At 44.7% G+C, this 19,853-nt stretch overlaps 1 protein-coding gene and 1 pseudogene across 2 annotated transcripts; one reads left to right on the top strand and one right to left on the bottom strand.

Annotated features, from left to right (window-relative positions):
• The first annotated feature begins 7,129 nt into the window (after window positions 1-7,129).
• LOC111955470 (rRNA N(6)-adenosine-methyltransferase ZCCHC4-like) lies at window positions 7,130-16,105 on the top strand (annotated as a pseudogene).
• Window positions 9,918-13,023, bottom strand: si:dkey-219e21.4 (tripartite motif-containing protein 14). Of its 2 annotated transcripts, none has more exons than XM_023975686.2 (7): window positions 12,894-13,023; window positions 12,110-12,348; window positions 11,755-11,850; window positions 11,214-11,447; window positions 11,098-11,117; window positions 10,771-10,964; window positions 9,918-10,685 (listed from the first exon to the last, which is right to left on the bottom strand). In XM_023975686.2, the coding sequence occupies exons 2-7, from the start codon at window positions 12,344-12,346 to the stop codon at window positions 10,066-10,068; spliced, it is 1,401 nt and encodes a 466-aa protein (XP_023831454.1). In that variant the 5' UTR covers window positions 12,347-12,348; window positions 12,894-13,023; the 3' UTR covers window positions 9,918-10,065. The 2 variants fall into 2 exon arrangements, with proteins under 2 accessions (XP_023831454.1, XP_023831458.1); XM_023975690.2 differs by having other exon boundaries at window positions 10,834-10,964; window positions 12,894-13,022.
• Window positions 16,106-19,853: the final 3,748 nt, after the last annotated feature.

Below are 19,853 nucleotides of genomic sequence, written 5' to 3'. Positions count from 1 at the left end.
CCAACCAACCAACCCTAGTCTAAATGTCAGCTCTCAGCATGTTCCACTACGGAAGACTCAATTAAGGCAGCCTGCACTGCATAGTTTTAAGAAGTGAAGGATTGCACCTCATGGTTTTAATAAGAAGTGAAGGATTGCAACTCATGGTTTTAAGAAGTGAAAGAATTGCACCTCATGGTTTTAAGAAGTGAAGGATTGCAACTCATGGTTTTAAGAAGTGAAAGATTGCACCTCATGGTTTTAATAAGAAGTGAAGGATTGCAACTCATGGTTTTAAGAAGTGAAAGATTGCACCTCATGGTTTTAAGATGAAGGATTGCAACTCATGGTTTTTAAGAAGTGAAAAGATTGCACCTCATGGTTTTAAGAAAGTGAAAGATTGCACCTCATGGTTTTAAGAAGTGAAGGATAGCACCTCGTGGTTTTAAGAAGTGAAGGATTGCACCTCATGGTTTTAATAAGAAGTGAAGGATTGCAACTCATGGTTTTAATAAGAAGTGAAGGATTGCAACTCATGGTTTTAAGAAGTGAAGGATTGCACCTCATGGTTTTAAGAAGTGAAGGATTGCACCTCATGGTACATACAAGTGACGTATGAAAAGAATGAATGAATGAATAAGTAATGCTTCAATGGTTTACGAAAGACCTTTAGAATCATAACCTAGATATTGAATAAGAAGGGAAAACATTGTCTGTCAGAAATAGATACTCACTGCTTTTAAAGCTACAGTATATGGTAGAACACATTATTTAAATTAATCTAATTAATTAATGTTTAATTATAGCCCCCAAATGGAAATATAAAGCAATCTTTGAGTTAATGTTGTTTGGCAATAAATCTGTTGAATTGGCTGTATTCCAATAGTAGTAATGCCATGGTAACACTGATGATCTATAGCTGAAATCAACTACAATCCTATAAACAGTATGCCCAATGTTCAAGAGGAAAAATGACATATCTATTACACATCTCCAAACAATATCTCAAAGAAATCCATTGAAACTGCTATCTCTAATCAACGCTAAAACCCCCTTTAACAAATTACAGGCACAGCCCAGCCAATCAGCAGCTCATATTTCATCGATGGGCTCAAGCGGAAGGCACATGTCATTCCTCCCATCTATTAAAGCCTCCAATAAGAGCGTGGCAGGGCCACGTCACATTTCAGACTTAATTGTCAGTGTGTGAGAGAGCAAGAGCTCAAGATTAACACCAGTGAGATCACACCTGTGAGATCTCCTGACCAGCCCACTCCCATTAGTGTGTGTGTGTGTGTGTGTGTGTGTGTGTGTGTGTGAGCGTGCGCGCGTGCGTGTACATGTGGACCTGCCTACTCTCATGATCGTCCATGGGATACACATAGTCTACACCCACACGGCACATGTGGATGCACACACACACACTGTACACACTCTGTGAGGCTCACGCAGTCCCACACTGATCCCCTGAAGCACGTGCTGACACTTGCACATTTGCACTCATGTACTATGACCTTAGACTCGTATTATCATTATCTGAATTAGAACATTACCTCTCTATCTGCTGACTAAGTGGAAACACAACAACCACCACTCATCCTATACTGCGGGCATCGGCTTGTGTCTTTATTTTAATGATTACACTCTGTCATACTATATGTGCACTAGTGTCTATTGGCATTTCAAGGGGGTTTCCAGTAAATCAGAGTAGTGTTTAGCAACCCCATGACTATGTACAATGTTTTCTAACTAGCCACTCGTATTTTAATTACTCACTCTATGGTAACCTTTGACTAGTAACTATGGGCCTAGATTACTACTGTATAATAAAGGAAGGGCCTGACTTTTCTCTTGACTTTGACCCTGCTGGGCCTCCGTAGCTCTGGCACACTGATCCATCCAGACAGTCAGTGGGTGTGATCTGGCCACAAACCCAGCTCACAGCACTGTGTTGGGAGCTGGGGACTCTCCAGTGCCTCCAGAATGATTCTGCAACGTGTCTGCCGATGACGCAGCCTACGTTCCAATGTGATGACTTTATATTGTCCCTGACTGACTGATGTACACTAGGCTAGCATAGTATATTGTTATTAACCAATGAATGGCTGATCATCCAATAACCAATCTGGGATCTATTGAGGTAAAAAGAAAATCATCGCTGTTGACCCCTGTACAGACTGACTAGTAAACACAGACCGTGAAGAGCTATTCAGATATTTCAATGGGAAACTGTGGTAAATGTTGGTACCTGGTCGAAAAGAAGACTTGTCTTGTATTTCACCATGCGAGCAAAAAAGTTATACTAGGCTTTACTTAATTTTTTTTGTGAGGCAAACACCTTCAGTTCAGATACTGCAGTCATTGAAATCTGCCCTCAATATACACTGAGTGTACAAAACATTAAGAACACCTTCCTAATATTGAGTCGCACTCCCCCGTTTTGCCCTCAGAACAGCCTCAATGCGTCAGGACATGGACTCTACAAGGAGTCGAAAGCGTTCCACAGGGATACTGGTCCATGTTGACTCCACAGGGATGCTGGTCCATGTTGACTCCACAGGGATGCTGGTCCATGTTGACTCCACAGGGATGCTGGTCATGGTTGACTCCACATGGATCGCTGTCCATGTTGACTCCACCGGGATGCTGGCCCATGTTGACTCCACAGGGATGCTGGTCCATGTTGACTCCACAGGGATGCTGGCCCATGTTGACTCCAATACTTCCCACAGTTGTGTCAAGTTGGCTGGATGTCCTTTGGGTGGTGGACCATTCTTGAAACACACAGGAAACTGTTGAGTGTAGAAAACCTACTACCATACCTTGTCTTGCCCATTCACCCTCTGAATGGCACACATACACAATCCATGTCTCAATTGTCTCAAAGCTTCATCTACACTGATTGAAGTGGATTTAACAAATTACATCAATTAGGGATTAATCTTGTTAGTCTGTCATGGAAAGAGCAGGTGTTCTTAATGTTATGTCCACTCACTGTATGATAGGGTATCAACCAGAGTCTATCGTTCAAATACCTCAGACCAACCTGGACCACACCTGATCCAGTTCATCATCACTACCAGTCAGCCAGGTCAGCAGGATGACCTAACCCATGTTGACACCAACCTGCCAGGTCAGCAGGATGACCTAACCCATGTTGACACCAACCTGCCAGGTCAGCAGGATGACCTAACCCATGTGGACACCAACCTGCCAGGTCAGCAGGATGACCTAACCCATGTTGACACCAGCCTGCCAGGTCAGCAGGATGACCTAACCCATGTGGACACCAGCCTGCCAGGTCAGCAGGATGAACTAACCCATGTTGACACCAACCTGCCAGGTCGGCAGGATGACCTAACCCATGTGGACACCAGCCTGCCAGGTCAGCAGGATGACCTAACCCATATGGACGCCAGCTGTGAGTCTGTGAACACATAGGTGAAGACTTTCCCATTTCCATCCATTCCAATTCACTAACCGTTCCATCAACATCAGTCATTACATCCATCCAACATTGCTCTAACAAACAGGTGTCATGACAAAAACGTCACTGCTCAGAGAAGACAGACAGTGTCCCAGTTCTAGATGGAATACAATTTTTTTTTCCCCTTTAGTACACGTCTCAGGTGAGTTTACAAGGTAGTGTTGATGATAACTCAGGACTGTTACGCATTCCTACCTCATTTCACAGACAAACTCCAACAACTTCTCATCAGTCATCAGCAGTGCAAACAGGGGAGCCCCCGAGTGACGCAGCGGTCTAAGGCACTGCATCTCAGTGCTAGAGGTGTCACTACAGACCCTGGTTCAATTCCAGGCTGTATCACAACCGGCCGCGATTGAGAGTCCCATAGGGGTGGGCCGGGGAAGGCCTTAACTGACTTGCCTAGTTAAATAAAGGTTAAATAAATAAAATAAAATACTGTGGTATTGATCGTCCACCTCATTAAAGCGGTTTGCCTGACTTGCCTGTGTTGTGGCTCTGACTCAGTAGTGAGAGGCAGCTCAGACTATTTCTAAGTCCGTGATTTCATCACATCTATGATGGTTTTGAGCCCATAGGCCAGTGGTTCCCAACCAGGGGTACTAGGACTGGGGGATAGTACCTGGGGGGTACTGGGCCTATTCACAGGGGGTACTTGAGAAGATTCGTGAGACCATAGGCTTACTGGTAAAGTGCACATGAGGAGGTACTTCTGGGGTACTCGGGGCAGAGCAAAATTCAGTTGGTGGTAAAGTAACGGAAAAAGGTTGGGAACCACTACACTAGGCAAATAGGTCTTCTAGACATGAGGTTCACAGCAATGACGTTCTTCAACTACTCAGCTACTGCACTGTGCATGTCAGTCACAACCATAACTAGAGTCATTCATATGTAATGACATTGTATTACACGGGATGGACACGAGGAGGACTTGACACACTGATGTCCTCACACGAGACCAGTGTACCAGGCTATCAGCCTGCAGCTCCCAGGCAATGTAGCTAGATGTGGGGAGACAGCAATGCAACATAATGAAAACGCAATGATATGTCTGGAAGTGGAAACCTAGTCTAGTGAGCATTTCTACACCACATACTGTAGCCATATAAATGGCATTCCACAGTGGGACCTTTGTCTGAGAGTGGTTTCTGCCGAGTCAATGGATATTACAGGCCTATCAATATGCTTGTCTTAAATCTGTAATTGCTTTGCTGTGTAATAGCTGATAGTACCATAGATGATGACAATGTCAACATACAAACTGGTAATTGCCATCGAATTACTATGATCAAACCATATGCCTCACATACACTATAGTCTATAATAGGGCATAAGACCTTACCTGTGCTCATGGTAATGCTAGATTTTCTTCACTGTCCGATGTACAGTAGATTTATCCTCATTCAACTGCACACCTCTGGCCAGGACTGTGAGCTGCACATTAATGAAGCCTCTCCTTGCAGAAGATGTAGTTTATAATAATATGTCGATGCTATGGAATTATCTGCCGCTGACAATCTACTGACGGCGATTCAGCGCTGACAGGCATGCACCGTGGTGTGGGTGTACGATCGCGCCCGACGCTTGCGTCGCTGCTTCGGCAGCAACATCCCTCCAGCCAGGTGATTAACAGCTCCACTGCGCTCCCCGCGAACAAGGGCTTCTGGGAAATAGAGTTTATACCAATATAAACCAGTGTTAAAGTGACTCTCAAGTGGGTCTTTCTTGGACTACAATTTATGAGTTCTGCGACGCAGTGTAAACAAAACGCGTTGGACTGCACTGTGCAATAGAGCAGAGATCTGTATATAATGACGAGATGCTCATGTATCCGCTCTAACAATGGGAGTAGTTGTCCCATAGGCGAAAGGGCAGGCTACAAGTTTAGCTCCAAAATAAGACCATAAAAACGTATTAGGCTTATTTTGGACAGATATTGTTGGCGATAGTGAAACCAGTCGCTTCGCCTCGTCCACCCTAGATAGAGAAGAGGCAATGCAACAATGGGTTATTCTTCAGAGGTTGCCTATTTGCCACTCGGGGCAAAGGAAGACAAAACGGTCATTTATAAGCAAATGTTCTGGACACAATGCTGTAGCCTGGGGTGAAGTCTAGTTCTGCAGATATAAGTAATTTCCCCTTCACTAATATTATTGGTCGCCTCTTTATAGGCGTATTATGTTCGGGATATTCTATTAAGCCTATAGACATTTTACAAAGGCCTACATCACTTTTAATGATATAGGCCTGTAACATGCACGTGATGGAAATGCACAATAATGGCTGTGACAGATCAATAAATTATTCATCGAGTTATTACAAATTAATTGGAATCCATTATAGCTTCAGACTACACTTCTGGATTTGAAGTCTACCATTAGAAGAAATCAATACATTTAAACACTGCGTATAAAGTACAAAACAGAACAGTATAGTTCAGGCCTGCTGTAAAGCGCTATTCAAGGTTTTAGGATTTTTCTTCCTTGGGCTTTTAGTGGCTCCTGGTGGTCAAATTAACAGCCTCATCTTCAAGGCTATGTTTACGACAACCGTTTCGGCCAGATGAAAACAAATACACTATACAATGTTGCAACTAAGTTGTACGTGAAACACTGGTTACAGTGTTCATCATAACCTCATATTTCAAAAAAAAATTAATACATAAATAACCTCATATTTCTACTTCAGGGTGGCAACAAATTTAACAAGATATGGAGGGGCGTTACCTTGACCGACCTGAGACAGCATGTTAGCAGACATGCGTCTAATGTTTACACAAGGCAAATAGTTTTTGATTAGCTAGCGAACGTTACTTATTAGTGACACGGATGTGGAATTGAAAGGATCAGATGAAGACGAATTTGGAATAGAGATTGTTCTTCAAGAGACAAAAAAAAGCTTGTGTACATGGTAAGTAACGTGAAGCTAAGGCTGAATGATAGTAAAGTTATTTTTTTTATTTCACCGGGTAGGCCAGTTGAGAACAAGTTATCATTTACAACTGCGACCTGGCCAAGATACAGCAAAGCAGTGCGACAAAGACAACACCTATTTGCTAGTTAGCTGGTTTTAGGAAAAGGGCCATATGAATCCGGCTACCGTATGATATGAATACTAGCTAGCTAACGACAGTCCAAAGCTTGTTATATTATGTTCCGTTGAATCTTATATTTGCATGAGAGTTATTCGGTGACGTATGCTGATGCTATTGACCAATGCAGGTCCAACATTGTTGTTTGAAAAGATCTGCAAAGGAGAGGAGAAAGGCCGGAGGCGTTATGCCGCTCAGCGTGCAGAGACAGAAAAGAATGCACCTTCTTTCAGTGGGAAGATGAAAAGGTAAGGTTAGCTTTTTGAATCCCCTGGCAAATATAGTGGGCCTAATATATAGACCGTTCCAGGGATGGCCACTCAGGCACAGGTGGGATTGGAAATGTTCACAAACGCGTGCAAAACAAACCGCTTTTGTCCATTTATTAGCAGCACATATAAACATGTAGCTAGCAAAAATTCCATACAGCCAGATGTAATTACAGTAGGCACATATCATAGTTCCAATGTGTTAATGGTAAGAGCTGTATCAGTTTCTAAAATGCATAGCTGTTCTCTGAATCTTATATTGAATCTTATATTTGCATGAGAGTTATTCGGTGACGTATGCTGATGCTATTGACCAATGCAGGTCCAACATTGTTGTTTGAAAAGATCTGCAAAGGAGAGGAGAAAGGCCGGAGGCGTTATGCCGCTCAGCGTGCAGAGACAGAAAAGAATGCACCTTCTTTCAGTGGGAAGATGAAAAGGTAAGGTTAGCTTTTTGAATCCCCTGGCAAATATAGTGGGCCTAATATATAGACCGTTCCAGGGATGGCCACTCAGGCACAGGTGGGATTGGAAATGTTCACAAACGCGTGCAAAACAAACCGCTTTTGTCCATTTATTAGCAGCACATATAAACATGTAGCTAGCAAAAATTCCATACAGCCAGATGTAATTACAGTAGGCACATATCATAGTTCCAATGTGTTAATGGTAAGAGCTGTATCAGTTTCTAAAATGCATAGCTGTTCTCTTGACTGTATGCTCTCCATATCTGTGGATACGTTAAGATAGTTTACTCAGGCCTTTTACCTTAAAAAGTCCGGTCTACTTAACTGAGTCTCCCATAGACACCAATGCAAAAGCTGCTGAGTCTGGTCTACTTAGTTCAATAGGATAATCTAATTTGCATACTCCTCCCGTCCTCTCTAATTTGCATACTCTATTTGAGGTCAGAGGGGGAGGACCTCTAGCTTTCTCATCCAATGGGTTTTGATAAGGAGAGAAGATGCGAGGACTACGCAATTGAGATTCTCCCGTTGACTTTCATTGAACCCGGAAAAAAACAAACAGAGAGTGGGTTGTCTCGCTTCCTCTTCCATCGCTGCCTGTGTATCCCCACTTCCTGGTCACCTGTGACATGACCAGTGACTCAACATATAGTGCCCTCTATACAAATTAAGTGTACTATACAAAGACAGACAAACTATAGACAACACAACAACCAAATAAGTTGGCCAAAATGGCTTCTACAATAGCCTACAATTCCTTTTTTGGAAGCCTAATGAATGCCTCTGCCTTCTCGAAAGTCCTTGTTTGTGCACATATACAGTAGCTACACTCCCTTGTTTTCACCAGGCGTGTGACATATCTGTTTGTGTTGTAGGTGTCTGAGGCCAGGCTTATGGCCTGAGAGGAGGTGAACCGGTCAAAGATGCCAACTTCCACCCATCGGGAGTACTGCTCCAGGTAAATATCCTACACCTGTCCTGACATGTAGGGGGACTCTATCCACGGAACTATTCCATGTTAGAGATGCAACAGTATAGTTCTGTGGATAACAGTCCTACTGTAAGCTCCCGAGTGGAGCAGCGGTCTAAGGCACTGCAACTCAGTGCTAGAGGCGTCAGTACAGACTCTGGTTCAATCCCGGGTTGTATCACAACCGGCCGTGATTGGGAGTCCCATAGGGCGGCGCACAATTGGCCCAGCGTCGTCCGGTTTAGGGGAGGGTTTGGCCGGGATAGGCCGTCATTGTAAAATAAGAATTTGTTCTTAACTGACTTGCCTAGTTAAATAAAGAAATCTAAGTACCTTTGATAAGTTGCTTGACAGATCATATAATGAGTATTTCAATTGATAGATCTCCCCACCTCTACATAATGTTCTTCCACTTAAAACAATGGTTGTTTTGTTTCTTTCTTCCAATCCAGGTTTTAAAAGTTCCTCGTTCTCCCTCTAGGAAGGAAGTTCTGCCAGGACTGTCAGCTCCTCCTCCTAACGGGAGAATGGGAAGGCCACGCCTCTCACAAGATGTCACAGGCTGATGACATCAGAGGCCCGGGCTGAGCAGGCCCAGTCTGATGCTGAAATCTTTGGAGAACAAGAAGAGTAATGCCCAGTACCTGTTCGCCGACCGCAGCTGTCACTTCCTGTTGGAGAACATTGCCAAGCGGGGCTACAGGAAGGTTCTCTGTGTCGGGACACCCAGGTGAGGGCTTTGATTTGGACTTCCTGTCTGTCGTGTTGTTTAAACAGGGGTCATGTTAATTAGGGCCAAATGTTTTACAAGTTGCTTGACTTGTGGTATGCTGCTGCCAGCAGCATACCACCCTGCATACCACTGCTGGCTTGCTTCTGAAGCTAAGCAGGGTTGGTCCTGGTCAGTCCCTGGATGGGAGACCAGGTGCTGCTGGAAGTGGTGTTGGAGGGCCAGTAGGAGGCACTCTTTCCTCTGGTCTAAACAAAAGATCCCAATGCCCCAGGGCAGTGATTGGGGACACTGCTCTGTGTAGGGTGCCGTCTTTCGGATGGGACGTTAAACGGGTGTCCTGACTCTCTGAGGTCATTAAAGATCCCATGGCACTTATCGTAAGAGTAGGGGTGTTAACCCCGGTGTCCTGGCTAAATTCCCAATCTGGCCCTCAACCATCACGGTCACCTAATAATCCCCAGTTTACAATTGGCTCTTTCATCCCCCTCCTCTCCCCTGTAACTATTCCCCAGGTCGTTGCTGCAAATGAGAACGTGTTCTCAGTCAACTTACCTGGTAAAATAACGGTAAAATAAAATAAATAAAAGTTGGGTTCACATAGTACCTCCCGCTTCATGCCTTTCCAGGGTGTTTTCGTCCATTTCGTGCCTACTGAACATGATCTGGTGTTTTAGGTTAGATTCAAGTGCTTTGTTACGCTCTTTGAGTTGTTGTGATTTGTCTTGTTGTGTTTTTAAATATATCCATCAAAAGCATCATAGCCAATAATTAAAAGTACAGACGTTCTATATTACAATGTTAAGTGTTTCAGTGTGTTATTATGTGTGATTGTTTATTTCACTCTTTCTTCCTGACTCCAGCTGATCAAGCTAAGAAACCAGGAAGGTAAAATTGACCCCATGAAAAGTCTGCTACTGGCTGTAAACTTCAAGTCAGTTTTATTTGATAAGGTCACACAATGCATTGCTCAGATGAACATTTGCTATGAGTGAACAAAACAGGCATAGAAATGAATTGAGAGTAGAGCACACACTTTGAATAGTACATGACTGTGCGTATCGAACCATGCTTATTGACATTTATGGATCGCTATGGGAGTGTTGAAGTCCCGTATCTCCATATGGCTGGGCCACACCTGTCCCTCTGATGGTCTTAGGAAGCAGAACGCAGGGTACAGGGGCTCAGTGAACTGATGATGCACCCTGTCAAACACGGTCGTCAGGGCTGCAGAGAACTCCTGCAGGACCTTCATAGTCTCGGCATCGTAGAACGCCAGCTTTCCCTTCTCGTAGTGCACCCACACGCCCACCCTACCTGGCACCCCTCGCCCGCTTGCGGAGCACGACACGTGCCTGTCGTTGTGCCAGGCGGAGAGACGGCCATGCCTGAGCTCCACACACCACGAGTTTCTGTTCCGCCCCAGCTTGGCGCCTTTGTCCCGCCCCTTCCTGTCCAGGCAGCCGTAGGCCACGCCCACAGCCCAGGCGGAGCAGCAGCGGACGTCGGCCTCCCAGTAGCGTTGGCCCGTTGTCACGGCGACAGAGCCCAGGGCACAGCAGACCTTGTCGAACTGGAGAGGGTGCTCTGGAGAAGACTGGGCGAAGTCAGAGAAGCACATGCCTCGTCCTTCTCCCGTCACTGTGATCTTGCTATGGCAGGTCTGCCTGTCCATCATCACTGGGAAAGAATCTGCAAACGAATAAAAACAGAAACCCTTTCTGTATCTGTCTCTTTTTCCCCCCAAATCCTACCTAGATCCAGAGTGAGATGTTACCATGTAGAGATTTGATCACAGCCTCTGTGGCTAGGTGGATAAGCAGACATAACGGTTTGTTACCCAGCAACAGTGTCTTCCTCTGAAGCTGGGCCTTCAGGTCCTTGTAGAAGGAGCGTAGGGTTTTCAGAAGCTTCTCAAACCTCTCTTCGTTCAGCCGGATCTCTGCTTCGGAAGCATCTGGCTTCTTATGGCTACAGGGGGACAGACAGTTCCACATGGACTTATCCCAATCACAGAGTTCCTATACATCTTCATCAACAAAAAGCCTAGTCATAACATCTCAAGGTAAGAAAATGAGAGAGTATTGTTTTATATTTTTTTTACCTGAGATTGTCAGGAAGATTCTGTAAAATGGAGTACACACAATTGTTAAAATGGCGTAACACTGAAACTCCCGTTAGCCTACATATGTGGTTAATCTGAAGTATCTAGAATCAGACCTGTTTATCGCCCCCTGTCCAAGTCTGCCCCAGGGATTTCTGGGTAGTGGTGATGCTCCTCTGGACCAGTCCTAGGTGCTGGTCCCAGCCCTTCAGGACATGGTCTAGTCTGGCGCTGGTCTCTATGCGGTCCAGCTCCAGAGAGTCCACCATGGCCTGCTGGTCTCTCTGCAGGGCAGCCCTCATGCCCTCGACCCTCTCCCTCACCTGGTGCTTCATCACCTCTGTGCTCCTCTTCATGAGAGGTGAGGAAATTGTGAAGTTAAGGGGAACCCATAGCTTCGATGCAAGTCTGTTTCTGAGCCAACTTCTATGTCGTTCGCCATGACAATGACAAACGATTTATCAGACTGGCACCAGCGCTAGGGAACTTGATGTGTTATGAGTAAGAAAAAAACAAGTCTCTCATTCTAATCCGTTATTTCAGCTAGTCTACGTTACCAATACAAGGTTAGGAAATATGGAGAGAATTCTCTATGGGTTGTGTTGCCCTTGGCTGCAGTGGCACTTATGGACCATAGGGAGGCAGTGTTGTACTCACAGAGAGATCAGCCTTGCGTTTCTTCAGAGATTGAATGTGGGCCTTAGTTCTGGTTCTTTCTGACTGCAGTTCCTCCAGGCGCCTGGACAGCTGCTCCTACAGCACAGATGGGGTTTGAGAGGACAACACAGAGTGAAACTCTCATTGATGGTTTTCTCAATTACTGCAAATGAGAATTGCTTCTGAATAGATTGATTCTCAGTCACTGCTAATGACGATTGATTTTGAATCGATTGGTTTCCAATTTGCTAGTGCAAATGAAACCGTCTTGTTTAAATAAAGGTGAAATACTAGACATTACCACCAGGGAATCATTGGTAACAGGACTAGTAGCAGTTATTATCATAACATTTACCTCAGAGAGATGTCTGGATGCAGCCACCTTGCGGAGCAGCTTTGGGGAGCGAGGGTACGGCTGAACCACCCCGTCTCCAGTAGCGGGACTGTCGAGGGGGACCAGTGAGAGCGTGCCATCCTGTAGCACTGCCTGATATTCTACAGGGGGATCCATGGCACCACTCTGGACTGAGAGCAAAGAGCCAGGGGACACGTCCGGTCTCTGGTCATCGGTTAGTAGGTCCTTATCTGCCATGGCTAAGAAAGTGGTAGTCACATAAACTTAGAGACACTTAAATCTATTCCCTACCACTGTGCTTTGATAATTTCCTTCATTCAAGATGTGGTTGACAGTTAGAGGTGAATTCAGAATTCAATCTAACAAATGTGATGGCTGTGTGATTGTATTTGGTAAGCGAGCTAGTTCCTCTGGTTTTAGGAGGCTGGTATACTGCAGTCTCAAGAGGCTTCTCTGTTAACACTCCTGCGCTCTCCAGGCTCCATTATGATAAACCCTTGCACAACTTAGTCAAAGTTTTCAAAATACAGCTACTGCCACAACTTAGTAAAATACATATTTTGCAGGATAGCTAGGCTAATTGCAGAATGGATTAATGCATCATATAGCTCAATGCATTTCATTGAAATGAATTCTTGACTCAAGTTTACCAATGCCTTCTGTTATTTAATCATAACCCTCCTGCAGCTTTAAGGAAATTAGTTCTGTGCCCGACAATCCCAAACGAATCAATATTGGTATAACCTAATGTATGTTTATGAGCTGTATGTATGTTTATACTCACTCTGTTCCTATGTCTCATCCGTTCTCTCTGCGTGTCTGCAAGGAATGTGTCAGACTGAACACCAGCAAGGGTGTGGTGTCGAGTAACAAGCTGAGTCCTGTGTGTTTGTGTGTATGAGTGACTGAGCCTTACTGTTGCTCAAGTGCCTTTCAGTGATTATCTTGACAAGATTGGAAATGTATAATCACACCCATACAAACCAGTGGACTTCCTGTTAAGTACAGGAGGAGGCCAGCTGCCGTGGTTGTCCCACCCTAATCCTCCATGCTCATAGTGATCCTACGTTACACGGAATCAACGATTTAATGAAAGCACTAGCAGATGTCATGTGGAAATCTTGTTTATGTCTGTTCCAGATATGCTCAGTTCTATGACGAGTTCAACCACTACTTCTTTAGAGAAGAGGTTAAAGTTTCAACCTTATGATTGTCTTAAAATACATTTATCCAAAGGCTTGATCCTTATTTTTATGAGTATTGAATTCCATGTAATGTTTTTAAACAGGCAGCGAGCGGGGTCGTCCAAGCCTTCCTCGGTGAGGGGGAAATGGGGAGAAAGTGATCATGGTGTCTGACCCTTCATTTGGGGGCCTGGTGAATCCTCTGGCCCACAGTTTCCCCCAAATCTCAGAAACGTAGAGGAAACTGCAGACCTCCGGTTAGCGATGCATTTAACTAATTTGTCTCCGCTAATGAAATAAATTAAATTCCAATCGATTGGATATTTATAAGTAGAAATGAAGGACTTAAATCCGTAACCACATTTTTTTTGTGTGTGTTTCTTTTAGTTTTTTTTGGTGTGTGTGTGTTTCTCCAGAGAACAGTGTGGAGATGGTTTGGAGCTTCCCATACTTCTTTGAGCCGTGCATCCTGGAGTGCTTCCCCTCTCTCACCATGCTAGACTACCAGGCAAGCCAGTTGTATTCAGACGTATTGGCTAATCTTAGGAGCACAGCTTGACATGTGTACATTAGTAAAAGATAATGATTGATAATAATGTGCATTTACTATAATGTATGTATACCCGATGTCTCTCTGCTTGTCACTCAGCATTACGGATTGTGGGTAAGGCCTTGTGGTAGACTAGCGTCCTGTCCAGGAGGTGTACTTGTACATCAAGCTGCCTCACGCTACAGAAACTGGAGATAGGCTCCTGGACTATGGGCGTTCTGGCTCAGACAAGGCTACTTACTTTGTTTTACTGTATGTAGTCCTTCCGCCACCAAACGTACTCATTGTTGTTCTCCTAGGTGGACTATGACAACCATCCCCTGAACAAACATGGAAAGACGGGCAGAAAGCAGTCCCCTGTCCGCCTGTTCACCAACCTGACACCACGAGACATCATCCTCCCTAAAGAGGAGGGGTTACAGGTACACACATCAACCTGACCCTCCTTCCTGAGGGGGGGTTACAGGTACACACATCAACCTGAACCCTCTTCCTGAGGGGGGGGGGGTTACAGGTACACACATCAACCTGACCCTCCTTCCTGAGGGGGGGGTTACAGGTACACACATCAACCTGGCCCTCCTTCCTGAGGGGGGTTACAGGTACACACATCACCCTGACCCTCCTTCCTTAGGGGGGGTTACAGGTACACACATCAACCTGGCCCTCCTTCCTGAGGGGGGGTTACAGGTACACACATCAACCTGACCCTCCTTCCTTAGGGGGGGTTACAGGTACACACATCAACCTGGCCCTCCTTCCTTAGGGGGGGTTACAGGTACACACATCAACCTGGCCCTCCTTCCTGAGGGGGGGGGGTTACAGGTACAACACACTATTCCATGTTGCACATGAGCCAAATGCCTATTACAGTAATGTAATCATAGTAAGATGTCATCCTAAATGGAACATGGAAAATCTAGATCGTCTTATTGGTCAGTTTAAAAAGGATTCATTTTGGTGGGATAAAATATATATATTATATATAGATAATTATTAGTGGAATTCTGAAGAGATTACATTTGATTCGTCTGTCTTGGTCTTTGCTTCTCTTAGATTCTGCAAAGTCTGTGAGAGATGTGTGGTCTGAGAACAAGCATTGCGTTAAATGCAACGTATGCCCTTCGAAGGTATGTCTTTCCCCACGGCAGGCTGGAAAAGTCATGTTGCAACAGTTTTAACTTGAAATAATTGTCTACGTTGCGTTGAATGAGAGGTGCATGTGCCTCAGATGCGGCGATATCACTTTTCACAACATACTCAGTTATCTTCTCTCTTTGTTCCTTCAGGATGGGAGACAGTGGAAGTGTTGCTCAGAGTGTCAGACGTGCGTGAAACCATGTGAGTATCTCCTAGACTGCTAACACTGCCAAACCCCGATGTTCATGGTTTGGGTTGAGTGACGATTTGACTGGCACCTCTCCCCCTCGCCAGCCTGGCGTCACTGCCAGTCCTGTGGCCGCTGTGCCCTCCGGGACAACCCCTGTGGGAACAGCCCATGTCTGGAAGGCTGCTTCAACTGTGGTAGCTTGAAGCACAAACGCAGAGCCTGTCCCCTCAAAGACAGGACCAGTAACAAGTGAGTTTAGTGTACTTCATATACACACAGAAACACAGAAACAGGGCTGACACTAAACTACTGTATGCTCCCAGCTCTACCCATGTCAGTACAGTTTTGTTACACGCCCTAAATGGCGTGTTTCTCTGAGGGTTTGTACGGATTGTGTTTGCCTGTGTGAGTGTGTCTGAACTTGCTCTCTCCCTCCTGTCCCAGTAAGACCAAGGGAGGCAAGATCCTGCCCAAACAACAACCCAAAAAGTCAAATTCCAAGAGGCAGTCTGGAGCCCAGCACAGAGCCAACAAGTTGAAGGAGACAGCAGAGTGGTCACAACTCACCACACAGCAAGGGAGATGTGTGTGTGTTTAGCAGATGTGAAGTAGTCATAAGTTGCCAACTTGTGTGTGTGTGGTTGGTTGCTGTACTGTAGACAGTCAGTCTTTTAAAGACATTTAAGTAATTTTTTTGCTTTTGTGTAACGCTGTACGTCAATGTGTAACGCTGTACGTCAATGTGTAACGCTGTTTTTGTAGCGCTAGTAGGAACAAGTCCACACAAAGAACAGAAGCTGTGTCGTTGAAGAAGGCTCTGCGCATGCTTGACGTTACCTCCAGAATGAGGTCTAGGCTGTGTCGTTGAAGAAGGCTCTGCGCATGCTTGACTTACCCTCAGAATGAGGTCTAAGGCTGTGTCGTTGAAGAAGGCTCTGCGACATGCTTGACGTTACCTCAGAATGAGGTCTAGGCTGTGTCGTTGAAGAAGGCTCTGCACATGCTTGACGTTACCTCTCAGAATGAGGGTCTAGGCTGTGTCGTTGAAGAAGGCTCTGCGCATGCTTGACGTTACCCAGAATGAGGTCTAGGCTGTGTCCGTTGAAGAAGGCTCTGCGCATGCTTGACGTTACCTCCAGAATGAGGTCTAGGCTGTGTCGTTGAAGAAGGCTCTGCGCATGCTTTGACGTTACCTCAGAATGAGGTCTAGGCTGTGTCGTTGAAGAAGGCTCTGCGCATGCCTTGACGGTTACCTCCTAGAATGAGGTTAGGCTGTGTCCGTTGAAAGAAGGGCTCTTGCCGCATGCTTGACGTTACCTCCAGAACTGAGGTCTAGGCTGTGTCGTTGAAAGAAGCGCTCCTGCGCATGCTTGACGTTACCTTCCAGAATGAGGTCTAGGCTGTGTCGTTGAAGAAGGCTCTGCGCATGCTTGACGTTACCTCCAGAATGAGGTCTAGGCTGTGTCGTTGAGAAGGCTCTGCACATGCTTGACGTTACCTCCAGAATGAGGTCTAGGCTGTGGTCGTTGAAGAAGCCCTGCATGCTTGACGTTACTCCAGAATGAGGTCTAGGCTGTGTCGTTGAAGAAGGCTCTGCACATGGCTTGACGTTACCTCCAGAATGAGGTCTAGGCTGTGTCGTTGAAGAAGGCTCTGCGCATGCTTGACGTTACCTCCAGAATGAGTCTAGGCTGTGTCGTTGAAGAAAGGCTCTGCGCATGCTTGACGTTACCTCCAGAATGAGGTCTAGGCTGTGTCGTTTGAGAAGGCTTCTGCACATGCTTGACGTTACTCCCGAATGAGGTCTAGCTGGTGTCGTTGAAGAAAGGCTCTGCACACATGCTTGACGTTACCTCCAGAATGAGGTCTAGGCCATTGCATCAAAATAACTGACTGGACTGTAATGTATGAAGCTAAGCTGGAGCTTTGAGGGATTTATGTAGAATAAGGTGAAAGGCATGCATTTTTATTTTGATCAAGACGGTGGGTGGAAATACAATATTTTCCTACCCTGCAGGCGGATGATATGGAAAATAGAGAAAGAATTCCTTTTGATATCTAGAAAGAGAAAATATAGCCTTTTTTTAGAAGCTGATTTGCAATCGGCATGTATATTCACATGAACCTAAGGGAAGCATAAATTCATGTTCATTTTTTTGTCACTTCCTTTGTTAGCCACTAATTTCTTCCTGTATATGTCATAAACACCACATTCCCTGTGGATTTTCTGTTTATTTTCTTCCAATTAACCTTGTGTCACGGTTGTTATTTAGTAAACAATCCTCTGAATATCTGGCTCCGATTCATTTGAATGACACTGTGATACACTGCTATCCTCTATTGGTCCCCGAGAGTTCTGTATTGAGTAATGTCTTTTGCAGAGTGAATGCCGTGTCCAAGTCGCACCCCATAGTGCATTGCAGTGGGCAAAGGTGTGTGGGAGTGGACCTAACAGGACGGACAACGTCCTTGTCAGGTCAGGTCACACAAAACTCTTGTTGTGGTATGGTGCCAGCCAGGATTTTTTCTTGCTCAGGGAATTCTCTGAGCCCTAGTCACATAATGTGGTCAGGAAAAACTCAGGGCCATTTAGATATAATGTGATACCTCCACAACACCAAACCAACTGTCAGTTAATCAACTGTCACAACACCAAACCAACTGTCACAACACCAAACCAACTGTCAGTTAATCAACTGTCACAACACCAAACTTAGTCAGTTAATCAACTGTCACAACACCAAATCAACTGTCAGTTAATCAACTTCACAACACAAACCAACCTGTCAACAACACCAAATCAACTGTCAGTTAACCACACTATCACAACACCAAACCAACTGTCAGTTAACCAACTGTCAGTTAACCAACTATCACAACACCAAACAACTGTCAGTTAACCAACTGTCACAAACACAATCAACTGTCAGTTAATCAACTGTCAAACACCAACCAACTGTCAGTAATCAACTGCACAACACAAACCAACTGTCAGTGAACCAACTGTCACAAACCAAATCAACTGTCAGTTAATCAACTGTCACAACAACCAAACCAACTGTCACAACCCCAGACACAACACAACACCAAACCTGTCACAACACCAAACCAACTGTCAGTTAACCAACTGTCACAACACCAAACCAACTGTCAGTTAACCAACTGTCACAACACTAAATCAACTGTCAGTTAACCAACTGTCACAACACCAAACCAACTGTCAGTTAATCAACTGTCCACAACACCAAACCAACTGTCACAACACCAAACCAACTGTCAGTTAACCAACTGTCACAACACAAACCAACTGTCAGTTAACCAACTGTCACAGCACCAAATCAACTGTCAGTTAACCAACTGTCACAACACCAAACTACTGTCAGTTAACCACTATCACAACACAAACTAACTGTCACAACACCAAACAACTGTCAGTTAACCAACTGTCACAACACCCAAACCAACTGTCAGTTAACCAACTGTCACAACACCCAAACCAACTGTCACAACACCAAACAACTGTCAGTTAACCAACTGTCACAACCCAAATCAACTGTCACAACACAAACCAGCTGTCAGTTTACCAACTGTCACAACACCAAACAACTGTCAGTTAACCAACTGTCACAACACCAAATCAACTGTCAGTTAACCAACTATCACAACACCAAATCAACTGTCCAACACCAAACCAGCTGTCAGTTTACCAACTGTCACAACACCAAAATCAATTGTCAGTTAACCAACTGTCACAACACCAAACCAACTGTCAACGAACTTCTGTATTGTGATGATTGACCCAGTTGATTGACACATGGAGCCACTATATGTGAAGTTCATATATCCATAATTTATTAACCGACTACACACTGAGAGGAGCTAGAGACTACAGTTAGGCCACTGTGAAAATTGTCACAACAACAGCTGCAGTAGAGAGAATGTTGCCCATTCTGGCTCTAATGTTGACAGTTGCCTGCCTCAGGCCTGAAAAATGCCAGCAACTTATACAGCGCATGTGGGTCAAAAAGGGTCAAAATGGTTAGCGGTGATGGGGTTCTTCTGTGCTGTGGGAGGAAGGGGTCTGGTGAGGACACAGAGTGTTTGTGTGTGTGTATGTGTTTAGTGACTGCCTACATTCTCAGCATGTTTTCTACAGTCAAAGATTGATGACCATTCCATCAGCCTCTCCCTGTTATGCCTGGCTCTGTCTCGGATACACAATCCAATGACCTGTTTATTGTGTGTGAACTGGAGTTGCGATGGCTCTGTTCTGCATTGTGTCTAAGTGTGTCGTGCAGCGTGCGCTTGTGTCTGTGCATTGCACTTTCTTATCCCCGTGGCAGCTTCGCTTTCCTGGTTCCAAACAGGATCAAAACAATTCCATCACAACAAAACAACAACAGCCTACATCATAAACAAATCATACATCATAAACAAATCAATACATCATAAACAAATCAATACATCATAAAAGCAAATGTTAAACAGCATAACAAATAACATATCAATACATCATAAACAATATCAATACATCATAAAACAAAGTCAATACATCATAAACAAATCAATACATCATAAACACAATACTCAAGTAACATCATACTCAATACATCAAGTCAATTACATCATATTAACAAAATCAATACATCATAAACAAGTCAATACATCATAAACAAGTCA

This window comes from Salvelinus sp. IW2-2015, linkage group LG3 (assembly GCF_002910315.2).
Source record: "Salvelinus sp. IW2-2015 linkage group LG3, ASM291031v2, whole genome shotgun sequence".
Classification (NCBI taxonomy): domain Eukaryota; kingdom Metazoa; phylum Chordata; class Actinopteri; order Salmoniformes; family Salmonidae; genus Salvelinus; species Salvelinus sp. IW2-2015.
The sequence above is the reverse complement of the archived record's forward strand: the minus strand, read 5'-3'. Positions and strand labels throughout refer to the sequence as shown.

Bases quoted from the DNA above. Each gene is read 5' to 3' on its own strand.
- si:dkey-219e21.4 (XM_023975686.2), bottom strand. From the start codon at position 12,346: ATGGCAGATAAGGACCTACTAACCGATGACCAGAGACCGGACGTGTCC. The intron at 11,118-11,213 runs GTCTGATTCTAG...TCCATTTTACAG, and splicing joins GGACAGGGGGCGATAAACAG to AATCTTCCTGACAATCTCAG. The intron at 10,965-11,097 runs GTAAAAAAAATA...GTCCCCCTGTAG, and splicing joins AATCTTCCTGACAATCTCAG to CCATAAGAAGCCAGATGCTT.